This window comes from Colletotrichum truncatum, assembly GCF_014235925.2.
Source record: "Colletotrichum truncatum strain CMES1059 chromosome Unknown Contig_0001, whole genome shotgun sequence".
In the NCBI taxonomy this organism is placed as follows: Eukaryota; Fungi; Ascomycota; class Sordariomycetes; order Glomerellales; family Glomerellaceae; genus Colletotrichum; species Colletotrichum truncatum.
In genome coordinates, this window is record NW_027222398.1 from 8,611,091 (window position 1) to 8,625,018 (window position 13,928).

Below are 13,928 nucleotides of genomic sequence, written 5' to 3' on the forward strand. Positions count from 1 at the left end.
CCTGACGTGGTTAAACCATAGTGGCCATAATGGTCTGGCCAGTCTTGGACCATGTCACTCCTCCACCAAACCCGGGTCACCCGTCACGCAAACTCACCAGCGACGGTGACTTGGCCATGACTCTTCATCCCACGAGTTTGCCCACGAATATCGACTTCGCCCACGCATCCACATTCCCCAAGTGGCATCGTCCGTTCGCCTTCCTCACATCCTCCTCCCCCCTCCTACACGTATGCTCTAGTACACGCCCCCCCCTGAATGCCCAGCCATTCGGATACCGTCTCTCTCATCCTCTCCGTCCCTCTTCGTCCCATCTTTGTCGTCCTCCCTGCCGCCAGGGAGGGTACGTGTATGACTCCATTCGGACTTTGCAGCTGAGGTACATGCCGCCGTCTTAGCGCACCCCAAAACCATAACACGCCCCAAGCAGGGGTCCCCAAGCCCTCCTTGCTGTTCCAATCCCACTATGGCCTTTCTCTGGTCGTGGTCCTGTTGCAACACTTCAGGCCGGTCGCTACCTCTGACATCTCCGATCCCCGTCGACCTGTTCCCTGCTCCCCGTTGGAAAGCTGCCCACCCACCGTTAAGAAGCAAACCACCTGCCACCCGTTACGCTCCGATCCATCACCATTCCTATCATGCCGACTTTTTACTTCATTTTTTCCCCGTCTTCTTAACTCGGCCTGTTCTCTGCCTAAGCCATATTTCTCACAACTGTACCATATTCATAAACCGTTTGTCATACATCCTTTTTAATCATTCCCAACCAACATCCTCCAATCCACCGAGAACAGCCTTGAAGCCATACAACCACCCCTGCTTCATCCAACCAGTCCCCCTCGCCCCGGCATCTCAACCTGATGACAGTAAAAAAGACCCCGGCTCACCAGTCAAAACTTGTCATTGCCTAATCATTCACCAACTGTCACAATATATCTCGCCTCTCCCTCCACTCTTGCCAACGCCAGAGCCCAATACATCGAGACACTTGACCACGCCTGGCCAGATTGGATAGATATATGAAGCCTCTTTTCCTCCCTTGATCCATCTCAAGGCAGCTACTGTCATCCCTCCGAACCTTCAACAACCAATATTCAACCCTCCCCCCACCCTTCCTCATCTCCACCACAATGCCTCAATCATATCGAAAACATAGCTCCAAGAGTTCCACGTGTAGTCGGGACTCTCGAGGTAGCTGTGACTCGGTCGATTCCTATGAGACGTATCAATCACAAAGCACAACGCCCACCTCCTACTACGCAAGCACCGAGGCTTCAGTCAAAGAGACGAAGCCTGTCTCCAGCAAGTTTCAACCCGTTTACGAGGAGGACATCTCCCCGTCAACGAGTAACTGCCCGAGGGCATCTGTCGAGACTTTTGATTCGAGCTTAGCTTCCGAGGACGAGGATGACCTTGAGCTTCAGCGAGACATCGACATGGACAGTTTCGACGAGCACCACGAGATCCCGCCTTTGCCAGTCTACTGTCGCGACGTTGTCGACGATGTTCGCCCCTCCACCCCCCAGGATTTTGCGAAGCTCTTCCCCTCCATGAACAGGTTATCTATTCGCCACGACGAGTTTACCCCCGATGGTAACATGAACCTAAGAGTCGACACCGTCACCCCAGGCCGTCGCCCCTTCACCATGCAGCTCTTCCACATGCGCATGTACGACCTCAGCAAGCGCGAGTTCTCCCTCAGACGATACTGCCGCGACTCGGGCCGCGAGGTCTGCAACTCGAAGCGCAAGTACATCGAGCCCGCTACCGAGGAGCGCCCCACTCTGCAACGGTCTCTCTCTAGTGCCTTTAGGACGCTCTCCACGCGGAAGCCTCTCTCGCGCACTAACTCGGGAGGTTCCTCGCTCGCCGGAAAGGATAAAGAGGCCCAACGCCCGGGATCCAGCGCCTCATCCCGTGCCTCATCCCGCGCCGGTGACGGAGACTCCTCCGTCTTTAGGCGTTCCGCTTCTTTCGAGAACAAGGCCAAGACCCGTCCTATCCCCAGCAACACCATGAAGCTCGAGTTCTCAAACTACGCCCGCGTCGACATCTCACGCCGCGGTGGCAAGAACAACAAACGCTATGAGTTCGAGTGGTGGGGTCACAAGTATCAGTGGAAGCGTGTCATCGACAAGAACCTCGGCGTCACTTCCTTCCACCTCGTCAAGGACGGCAACAATGCGGCAGACGCCGCCGTCGCTCATATCGTTCCTGAGACTCGCTCACCCAACCAAGTCTACGATGACGAGAGGGCCGGCGGCTGGGTGCCCCCCTGCCACATGTGGCTCAGTGACCGCAGTGTCATTGAGGCCGTCACTGACGTTGCCGACGTGATCGTCGCGACTGGCCTTATGGCTCTTGTCGATGACTGCATCAAGGACCGCTGGCAAGTCAAGAAGGTCCACCGCATCCCTGTGCCTTTGACCACGAAAACGGTCGACGTCGAAGGACCCCGCGCCTTTATGCACCACCTTTTCCAGCGCCGCGCCTCGGACCAGCAGTCCAGCCCCTTGCGGCATCGCCCCATCTCGACATACTGAGATGTTACTTGGCGTTTTTCAAACCAATGTTTTAACGTCCTCTATCTGTTTCATTGGAAGGAGATGCCTCTGGCATGGACAAACCTGCATCACCGGTTGTAACCAAAATCGGACCGGCTTTAGCATTTGACGATTTATGACTTTCATCGTCTCAACCGCTATTGTCATGACTTCATATTTTCAACATTCGTTTCGAAGAGCAAGCTTATGCTTCGGATTTCAAATATTTTGAAGGGGAAAAAAAACCATACAACTATTTAGTACGAATTTTATCACTTAGGGGCGAAAGGAATGAAATTAGGACACAGCTACAGAAGCTACACATCAACAGCAAGCGAAGCGCGCAGCAACAGCAGCACTTACAAAAGCAGACACACACGGAGGGAGACAGAGCGGATAAGGGGAATAGGATAATACCAAGGGTATAGCCGCCACCCAACCAACGATTGGGTAGGGCGCGCAATGGAAGACGGCGTTTCGGGAAATTTTGTATTGTGTGTACATTGTCTTTGTGTGTGCATTTCTTTTTACCTTTCTGTATCAATTAAGCAGGCGCGGCGTCAGGGCGCACAATAGCATTACGGAATCTCTCTCTCACCAGAGGAGTCGATTGTATGAAACGAACAGAGAGACTCATGAACCATTTACAAGTTCCAATTGGCAAACACATTTACCCATCATCATATCATAATCGTTATCATGCCTGAATTTGATCGATACAGAAAAAAAGAACGCCTTGCTCATGCAATACCATGATGATTCCCCCCCTCTCTTGCCCCGCCCCCCCCCCCCCATCCTCACCCCCACATACATACACATCCTCCCTTCCTTTGGGGTGGTGATGCTCCGCTTTCAGAATCCTCATGATGATCAATAACCGCATTCGACACATGCAAAAACGTTCAACGCTGTCCGTTACAGGAAGAAACAGAAGACGGAAAAAAAGGGGAAAAAAAGAAGGAAAAAACAAAACCGGACTAAAGAAAACCCCGCTGATCTGGAAACCCGTCGCCGCAAAGAAACACCGTCAGTGTCGTACCACCATCCCCCCCTCTCCCGGACGGACACACATCATAAGATGGGCTGCTGCCGTGTGTGTGTACGCTTCGCCTAAAGGGCCACCCGCGCGCCTAGTCACACAACGTAAGAACACATTTAATTGCCAAGAACCACCCACGACAACACTCTTTAAAAAAAAAAAAAAAAAAGGCGCTCACTCCCCCCCGCCCCGCCTGGCGTGACCCATGACGTCCACCGGTCCGTCCCGCCGGTTGTCATCGCGTTACCAACGCGCGCTGTCTCTGTAACACGTAGAGTTCTTTTTTTTGCCTCTGATGTGAGATATGCCCTATCTCCCTCCACGGACGGGCTACAACATATTTCCCTCGTGTGGAGCTCGGTTCCGCAAGGACACGATCAGAGAAGGCGACGAGAGAAATCGCGCAGGCTTTGGTGTTCGTGTCGAGCATGACAGCATTATTCGGACCTTGAACTTGTTCCCCCTCTGCGGTGGCTGGCGGGGAGGGGTGTCGGGGAGGGGGTGTCTCTCGCACAGGTCTCGTCGGATTCCGGTGGTGGCTGAGCGACATGCGTTGCTGCTTCTTCTTATTCTTCAGTACTGGCTAAAGCCGAACAAATCATCCTTTTTCTCGCCGAACCAGCCCCCGAGGTCAAGCTTCATCAGGAGTCTCTCCACGCCGCCAACGCGACGTGGGACGTACTCGCCCTCTTCCCTGAGCACGCCCTCCTCGCCGCCCTCTTCTTCGTCCGCGAAAGCGGCCGGGTCTGCTTCGAGCGACCTCAGCGCCGCAATGACCTCGCGGATGCCGTCCTTGACATGCTTCTCCACATCGCGGATCGCGGCGCGGACGTCCGTCTCCTCGATTTCGAGGTCGACAAAGGCGTCAACGACGCCGGCGTCGGCTTCGAGGTCCATTGACGTCCACACCGAGTGAAGACGTTGTGTTAGGGCGACGAGGTGGTCGGTGTGTGTGAGTAGGTTGTACAGCGGGTCCGTGTATGACGGGAAGGTGAGGAGCAAGCGCGTTGAGAGGGCGCGGAGGTAGGCCCTGTGGGCGGTGGCGAGGCTTTGGGGGTCGCGGGTCTGTGTCGGGTCAGGTGTCTTGGGAGCCACGTTCAAATTGGACGTGCTTTGAGCCAGCCAGATGTCGTCGTCATCCTCCTCCTCCTCCTCGTCGTCCTCTTCATCTTCTGATGCCTGTGTGGGGGTTGCCTTTGATGGCGATGTGGTAGAGGAGGCCTTGGGGTCGGGCTTCTTCTCGCTCAGGGTTAGCCAGTACTGGAAGCCATCCCAGAGGCCCGCGACAACCTCCGTCTGTAGATATGCCTCCGTTTCTGAGAGGAAGAAAATTGCTGAACTACAAGTGACCCATGCGCTGCGGAGAGCATTCGAACGTGTCGTGTGCCGCTGGCGCAGGAGCACCACTTTTGATCGACCTACCCGAATGCTACCGGCCGGGGGACCGGGAGGTGCCGGGTGATGCCGACGTAAGGAGGTAATCTTCCATAGTTCGGTGAGGCGGATGTGCGCCCTGCGGATGGAAAGTAGGTAGGAGTTGATGGTAGAGTAGATTTGAAGGTCGGATGATGTGAGGAACATGTCCAGGGGCGAAGGAATCTGCATGGTCAAGACGACGGGGACAGACAGCAAAAGGTTGCGGAAAGGGGTGGTGGCCAGCGTCTTGGTCGTCGGCTGTGAAGTGCTGGCTTCGAGCTTCAACGGCGCCGCCGGCTTAGATTTCGTCAGATTCAACCGTAACAGTTCTCGTCCTATTTCTAGCCCCTCGTCTTCGTCCGCGTGCTGCCCCTGCATCAAGCCCATCGCTCCCCAGGTCTTGGCTAGGATGGCTGCAACCTCGCCCTCCTTCAGAGCAAAGGTGCCGAGGCCCTCGCGCTTTTCGTAGGCAAGGTTGTCTGCCCTTTTCCAGCGGCTCCGAAGTTTCTCGTCCGCCTGCTGCGTCAACGCCATGGCGAACTCGCCGCGGCCCAAGAGGAAAAATTCGCGCAGAACCTGAAGCGCTTCCACAACTTTGGTGAGCGGGAGCAACTTTAGCAGGATCGTGCGCGAGAGTGTGAGCCGGATGGCGGTAATGGACCGCGAGAAGCTAGCCGTATCAAGCGGGAATGTCAACGCAGCAAGCTCTTTCAACTGCGACGAGAGATGATCCAGCCCCTGAAGGCCGGACTCAATACTGCTCTTGACCCGGACATGGTTCAGAGACCTGCCGATGAAGAGCATCGATGACGCTGTTTTGGGGGACACGAAGTTGGGCAGTAACAAGGGCACCGAGATGTATTCCTGTTCATCGTCAGCTCAGTGGATTGCCAAAACGGTTTGGGTCGGCGTACGTGGTCGCTACCATCAGACTTTTGGATAAAAAAGTCTCCGCCTCCAAACGTAGGTAGCCGTCCATAGAGGATCCAAGCAGAGACCTGCTTCAGCCACGCCGTCTCTGCCACCGACACAAGACTCATTGCTGTCCTCTCGATATCCACATAACCGCTTTGCAGCTCGCTGCGCAGACGGTCAATAAGCTGCGCACCACGGCACGTCTGCCCCTGCTGCTTGCGCAGCATGAACTGGGTAATCTCCCACAACCACTCCATCCGCCTTGTCCACTCGGAAAATTCGCCCATAACTGCCGTCAGGGGTACAATGTTATACGCGCCCACCAGACTCGAATCTTTTTTGAGAATCGTCTCCTCGACCTCCAGCACCTTGCGCTGGAAGGCCGCCAGGTGGACGGACTGGACCGCGGTCGCGACGGCGCGGCATATCGTGGACGGGTGCTCGGCGGCGATGGGGCCAGTGTAGCTTTGGAGCTTGATGTGCAGGTCGCTCAGGTGCGAGGCGGTGGCTAGGAGCTCCCGTTCCGGGGGCGAGATTGCTGACGATGATAGCGCATCGGCTTCTGGAGCGTCGGTTCGGAGGAGAGGGGAGGGGTGCCCGGAGAGGGCGAGGAGGATTTCGTGGAGCATGTTTTTCTGCTCCCAAGACCGATGCTGCTGCTGCTGTTGTTGCTGCGACTGCCGTGTCTGTGGAAAGATTCGTGTTAGTCCCGGTCCCTGATTGAGGATCTCGACATGGGTCCAGGGAGTGGAGAGCTTCAGAAGAGCCCGAGGGGACGGAGACAGAGGCGGAGACAGGGACGGTACATTTCGCGGGTTTGAGGCCGCTTCTTGGACTTGGACTTTGATTTTTCGCCAAAGTCGCGGACAAGCAGGATAAAAGTACCGAGGAGCTCAAAGCGACACATTTACTCGTCTACCCGGGTGCAGCAACAGGACGCTTTTTTTGGTGGTGGGAGAACAATGGACGGCTTCGTTGGGTACGATGCGGGGCAGTTGGGTTCATAGAGGTTGTGGTAACAGGTGATGCGGTGGTTGGCAGATACCTTGTTGTTTTGTGCATAAATTGCTGTAGTCGCACGAGCCAGACAATTATTTCCCAGTTTTACAGAGAAAAGAAAAAACAGAGATAGTCCGAGCAAGCCACACAACAGAATCAATAACCGCTTCAAGGAGGCTCCATGCTGGAGGGCCTGACTTCTTCCAAATCACAGCAGCGGCACTGATGAGATTGGCATTGGGGGACGGCGCGACTCGACGCGACTGTCAGTGTAAAGTGGCTGCCCGAAACCCCGGCCCCATTCGCGAAGTGCACGTGACTCAACGCTGGCTTAGGTAAGTACGGACTCGGCCGACGAGATCCGGTGACCGGGGGGTTATTGTGGGGCACACTCTTCCGTTCGGTGCCGTCTGACAGCTTCTGTTCCAGGCTACCCCAGGTGCGATGGAGGTAGACCTGCACATTTCATTGCTAAATTTGGCTAAGCTTCAACATCTACCAGTAGTTTCGTTATCGCACTCGCACTCGATCAAACATGGAAAACATGGAGCCTCAGCACTTCTGTGTGGATATTATAGTGTAAAGGTATAAAGACCCTATGGCAGCACCATCTCATCCTCTGCTTATCGCTATCCTGAAATATTCTCATTTTGTTCCGCTCGTTAACTCAACGCATCTTGCCAGCTGGCCCCTTGCCGTTGCCATCATATGCTGTGTATAAGCTGGACGTATCACTTTGGTCGTCCTTACGAGCGAGAGGCTTTCCATCTTCAAGCAAGCCCACGGTGTTACCGCCGTCTCCGCCACCGACAACAATCTGACCTCCGCCCTTTACCTTTCCGACAACCATCCCCTTGGCAACACTCTTCAGAATGGCTCTTCGGGAGACGCCAGTGACGTCAATGTAGACCAGGCCGACATTCTTGAAGCCGCCACCAATGTTCCTTGACACCTGACCGGCCTCTGCACCCCAGCGGTGCTCAACCATTTGAGACACGCTAGATGAAGTACCTGTTAGCAGATTACGTCCAGCTTGGTCGATGCCGTCGGCGACCGTGTTGAACGCCATCAGACTCCTGTTCAGCAAGCCAGGCTTATAGCCCTCAATGGGGTTGCCATCCTTATCATATCCTCTTCCGCTGCCGTCCTTCTTCCTTGAAAGGGTGGCACCTAGGTTCTGTGCAACTTTACCGATATGGCCCACCGTCGACGCCGATAGTCCGGCAGCCGTGTTGGTGAACTGATTGATGCGGCGAATGCGGTCGTGCGCCGCTGGCGTGAATGTCATAGGTGTGTTTACCGGCTTGGTCTTGGTCGTGAAGCTATCAGCCGATGATTGAAGGCCCTTGGCAACCAAGTCGGACGACGTCACGATTAGACGTGAGGCCTTGGATGCATTGGATACCAGGAACGATTTCTTGTACGACGGATGCATGAGCATCTCGCGGTACTCCTGCGACACGGGCTGAACGGTAATGGCTTGGCTGTTGTCGGCAGGGAGCGTGATCTCCACCGGATCTGGCATGCCATGTGAGTCAAGCTCGGCCGAGTAGCCGCCCGACTTACCTTTCGCGCCGGGCTTCACACCCAGGTCCTCCACGACTTGGTAGTTCTCCGTCAGCTCGCCGATGACGCTACCGTCCTCCTCATCGATCAACACGATCCTGCCGCCATTGTTGTTGCTGTGACTGCCCTGGGCGTAAGCCTGGCCAGGTTCGTAGTCGGCGGGGTTATATGCTGGGAGGCCATCTGCAGCGGCAGCTCTCGACTTTGAAGAAGAGGTAGCGGAGGGTACGGCGGCGGGAGGGGGGCCCTTCGACACGGACGAGGCCTTGGGCGGGGGTGCTCGTTCGAGGAAGGCAGTGCACTGGGCAAGGATGGTCTCGAAGGTATCGACGTCTTCCTGCAGCCCCTTTCGACTGCCGACATCGGGGAACTCGATGCGGGTGAAAGCACCGCTGTCAGGGCCGAGATCCCACCTGGGAATCAAATAGCTCGTCGGTGGCTGGTGGTAGATCTGGGTGGTAGCGGGTAGTGGAAGGTCGAGCTCGGGAGGTAGGTGGAGGTGGAGGTAGAAGTCCTCTGCAGGCGTCTCTCCGTTCGTATCGGCGAATGGTGAGGATGTCGGCACCATCAACAACGACAATGTCTGAGGGCCGGCAGGAGTCAGTGACTCCTCTTTGCCGTTTGCGATGTGGTAGGCCTTGACGCCATTGATGGCGTATAAGAGCTTTGGATCCTGCAACCCATTGTCAGTATGGTTCAGTCGGGATTGTCTTGAAGTCTTCGTAATCGTACATTGTGTCCCGAAGCCATGACGATGGTGTTGCGCAAAAGCTATACAGATTACTCAAAACTTGACTGCTGCAAGTCAGGTCAAATTCAGGTCGGACCGTACAAGACGGTAGAAAACCAAAGCACAAGTGTCTTGGAATTCGACTAGCGCAGGCTGTCGCGAAGAGTCGAGCCGGAATGGGTATCGATAAAGCAAGAGGGGGGAGCGCGGGGTGTTTGGGGTCGACCTTTTGTGAAGCCGGGAGGATTTGGTAAGGGTGCCAGTAAAGAGAAGTAGATATGCAGGTTGTTGGTAGGTCGAGGTAAGCGATGAGAGAGAAAAAAAAAAAAAAAAAAAGAGGTGACGGAAGAGTAGACGCGACTACTATTCGCCCACGAAATCGAGAGACTTGTGACGACTATTGGGATTGGGGTGTGGTGACGGCGACTTTGGTTGGATTGGATGGTATTGAAACAGCTTGCATGGCGCTTAAGCCGGCGCTGGTTATTGGCGCTGATACTGGTGCTTCTTTCTTTAGCTGTTGGACAATGGCCCTTTCGAGAGGCCTCTCAGCGGCGAGCGACGTCATTGGGTGCGGCATATGGTACCGTCCCAGGTCTTTCCCAGCCCCGGTCCGCGGTTCCAGTCCACTGACTTAAGCTCAACTGCTGTAGTCATCCTAAGAAACGGGAGAGACCACGCTAGATGGACAACCCCCTCCCCTCCCCTTTTTCCCTTTTGCCCCTCCACTCAAATCACCGGGCCGGACAAAGCATTTCTAGACTCGGGCGGTGTCTGTTGTGTTTGATGGTGGGGTTTCCTAGGTTGCTTGAGCTCCAGTTGCTTGCACAGCCCCCAGAAACTGGCGCCAGTGGTGTGGTGAAGAAGCTCCTACCACCTCTTAGGTCCCTGGAGTCCCTCACGGCAGCTGTCACTGCACTGACACAGACCCATGTGCGTTTTTGGCGCGCCCCACCATTCTCCGCTCTAAAACCGCTGTGCAAGATACGTATCTCTCTCCTTCCTCAGGGTTTACTGCCATTTACTGCTGGGTGTCGTCATCTTTTTGCCATTCAATGGCCATGGAATTAATGAGACAACTACATCACCGTGCCATGGTCCATACCTGCTCCTCTCCGATCGGCAGTGTTACCTAGCTGGCACGCTGGCACGCTGGCACGATATCAGGCGAGAGGCAAATCTCTCTTCGGGTATTGCTGTCTCGGACCACAGCTCTGTCAATCTTTCGAGTCATCCCAATATCCCAACAGATAATTTACGAAGTGGGCAGTGTTAAGTTACGAGTCCGGGGGGCTGATCTAGTAAATGCACCGGGGCCAAGAAATAATCACATGGAACAGTGTCGATATTTCCATTCTATTGCTTGGCGTTTCCACGAAATTAGCTGGAAATCAACTGAAAGACAACCCTTTTCCTCTAATCGGTCAATAGAATCAGTGCATGGCGATGGCGCAGCTAGCTACATAGTTTAGCCTCGCCCGCATCACAAAGTCATCTCCTTAGATTTCCCCAACGAACTGAACACGCGTCAAGGTCTTGCGTATGCCATTCAGATGGACATATCTTGAACCTTTCCCGAACAAAGTTTGTTTGGTGGAAACGAGGCCAAAGGGGAAATATACAGCCGTGAACCCACAGCCCCTGCGACATCGTGACCCCTCCACTGTTGCCTCCCAGGTAAGGTATTCTGTTGTTGGTGAAAGAAAGCAACACGCAAGCTCGTTGTTTCACTGCTTTTGGAGGCGGAGAGCCGTTGGCATCGACTGCCGAAACATACTCCTCACGGGACCTTTGGCATGGGAGTCCACGTTGTTCTGACGTTCGGCTAGCTCCTCAAGCGAGATGGGAGGCTGAAAACTGTCTTTGTACTACCTTGTGTTACACAAAGACGACCACCGTTACAGTGACCTATCAACAGTATCTTCAATATCAGCGATTGCATGCCGCTCCTCAACTTTCCATAGATGCAGCAGGCCCCGAGTATGCACTACCGGTAGCAGCAATGTTACTTCCGGTTACCCCTCGTTTCGTTCGCGGTTCTTCTATGGCCTGTCTAGGCGCGATGATTTCGGGCAGAAAGTAACATTAAATCTTATTTTGACGTACGGAAATAGAGTTGGTATACATCGTCACCAATATCGCCATTGCCAAGTTCTTCGCCTTGCTCTTGTTACCATGGCTCTCGTCTGATTCTCATACTGATGAGCCAATGAAATGTCAAGAAGGACAAATGTTATTCACCGACTATACGAAGCAAGCTCCCGAACCGCAGCGCTTCTTGGTCCGGGACCCGTCAGATGGAAAGGAAACCTATGGGCTTTAGTGGTCATCTCATTCCAGGGAAAGATTCATTTACTTTGATGGACCCTTTTGTCTACTGGACAGCTCAAGAGGCTCCTAATGTCGTTTGAATTTTCCCCTGCATTGGACTCCAGATTTCCCACCGCAGTAGCGGGTGATTAGCCTATCCTACACGCAAAGGGCGGTTTTAACAGTCTCAATTTAAAGTTAGCCCAGAGCGACTGAAAATCATAGAGGAGAATGGAACTATACGCAAGTCATACGCAAGCTTATCATGTTTTGACGCTGCCACGATGGTTTCGCGTGATAATAGTCAATTCTGGTCATAATCTTTAGCAGGGCGGTGCCCTGCTGAGACTGAAAGAGTTCAATGAAGAACAACCTAAAGCGTACTCAAATACACTGGAAATCCGTCCGAGTGTTCTTTCCACTGAAGTAACCTACTGCCAGCCTTGGAATCTTCTTCTATGTCTTTGGATAATCTTACTTGTCCTACTATAGTGGATAATGCTATCCAGAGCCAGATCGACTACATGCACATTTCATGATCTCAGGAAGCTCCTAATGTTCTCGAGGTCATGACAGCTGCCAGATAGCAATCGGCATTTCTTGTATGTTTACCAGCTTGAGATCGGCCTGGGTCTTGGAGAAGTTGCCAGAGATTGCAGTCTGCCAGCCCGTCGTGAGTGTCAGCATAGGCTAACTCGGAGTGCTCCCGAACAACGGCAGTTGTCTGGCCAGAGCTGAATTAGTGGCTGCCGATCGGGTAGGTGAAGGTGGAGGTTGAGGATGAGGATTATATCGAAGTTGTGCGGGTTGGTGGCAGTGTTATCGGCGCTCGTTTGCGAAGAGAGGAGGGGAGGAATTCGGAGAACGCTATCACATTTGTGCGGTAGAGAAGACGAAGCTCGCCGCTACACGAGTTTGAGGACGAAGTTCCCGTATATTTGTCGATTTTCGTGGGTTATGTTGCCTCTAGATGTAATCAGACCTAGAATAAACGATGTTTGAGGTTACAACAACCTGAATCTGGGCACTCGTTCCCTGCGTGAGCAGTTGGTTGCAACTTCAACCGGACTCAAACGCCTCGGGCAATGTTCCGGTTTGTTCAAGGGTTCAAGGAAGGGCAACTTGCCAGAGATCGAACTTTGTGGCGTTTGGGATATGGTTCACGTCGAATAGCACACGACAGCCTAACGAGCCAAGTTAAAGAAAAAGCATCGGTGGGAGGTCCCATGTCTTACTTACAGGGTGGAAAGAGTTGACAGCAGTTCAAGGGCTTGCCTTACCCTCACAACCTGCTGAAAATTCTGGCTGCTAAGGTTAGAAGGAGCATAATGAACAGAATTTCCAACGATGGGCTGTTTGACGATCGAGGCGCGAATTGTGTACCATGGGAGACTCAATACTCCTTTTGAAGGCTTTGGAAATACTCATTTGGACTATGTCGATCATTCTTTCCTGCCTTCGCGAAGGACATAGGATCACCGACAATAAAAACACCGAAAGGTAGAATAGAAAGGCATGCTCAACAGGAGAAAATATCGACAACACTACTCCACACTCTGCGCGTTTGCGATCGCTTAGCCTGAAGGAGAGTGCGAAGAATACCAAGCAGGTGTTAATATCAAGGCACAGCTGACTCTATCAGCGAAGCACATTTACGTCCCGGCGTATTCGGTCATGGGTTCTGTATGGACCCAAATCAGCCCTCTCTCGGCCTCCTATCGCAGAGCGGCAAGTTGAAGATTTCCTTCAGGAATCACAGCCGGATCGTTGTGGTGACAAACGTCACAATCTCTAGCGGTATATCGATTGATTGCCCATGGAGGGATCGTGGCGAGTACATCAAAGTACCGAGTCTCGTGCAACGCTTTGCTGGGTGATGTGTCTTCACAGAATCATCCACGGACGGCTAGGGATCAAGCACAGCGCGGCATTGACAGACTGATGGAGCAATTAGCTAGATAGGCAATAATAGGAAGGTATGCATATCGTTTGTATCGTCCGCAAAAGGTTTTGTCGAATATCGTCCGTTGCTCGCAAGTTCGTCTCTGGTTCCGATTGGTGATGCATATGCCAGGCAGGTATCGATGGCAAAGGGGTCACTGGAAGCGCCGTGTAGGCTGCCCGCTGAGATTCTCGTCGGATTCTCGTTCTGATTTCCTGCTCTTGGAGTTATGATGATGGGTAGTCTAGGGTCAAAGATCATGAAAAATTTGCAGTAAGCACATAGCTTTCTTGAATAGGATCCATTCAACCAAGATGTGCTCGTCGTGATAAATGCTTTTTGAAACAAGGGTGGATATTGCAGTTACGTGTGCCCTCTACAGAATGGTATTGATATAGCAAGGAGGTCGTTCCGTAAGGGGCCAGAAACGGCGTCTAGGTTGTGGTCGTCGGTGGTCGACTGATGGCA

General features: G+C 53.4%; 3 protein-coding genes across 3 annotated transcripts; 1 reads left to right on the forward strand and 2 right to left on the reverse strand.

The window, feature by feature from the left end:
- Positions 1-1,130: 1,130 nt before the first annotated feature.
- Positions 1,131-2,543, forward strand: CTRU02_202371 (uncharacterized protein; the record flags this gene model as incomplete). Its single annotated transcript, XM_036719779.1, has 1 exon — positions 1,131-2,543. One exon carries the CDS (start codon positions 1,131-1,133, stop codon positions 2,541-2,543), a length of 1,413 nt encoding a protein of 470 aa, XP_036588481.1.
- Positions 2,544-4,155: 1,612 nt separating this feature from the next.
- Positions 4,156-6,542, reverse strand: CTRU02_202372 (gamma-tubulin complex component; the record flags this gene model as incomplete). The annotated part of the gene is made up of 2 exons (XM_036719780.1): positions 4,156-5,862; positions 5,913-6,542. 2 exons carry the CDS (start codon positions 6,540-6,542, stop codon positions 4,156-4,158), a joined length of 2,337 nt encoding a protein of 778 aa, XP_036588482.1.
- Positions 6,543-7,579: 1,037 nt separating this feature from the next.
- Positions 7,580-9,046, reverse strand: CTRU02_202373 (protein spg20; the record flags this gene model as incomplete). The annotated part of the gene is made up of 2 exons (XM_070204029.1): positions 7,580-8,430; positions 8,479-9,046. The coding sequence occupies 2 exons, from the start codon at positions 9,044-9,046 to the stop codon at positions 7,580-7,582; spliced, it is 1,419 nt and encodes a 472-aa protein (XP_070062611.1).
- Positions 9,047-13,928: the final 4,882 nt, after the last annotated feature.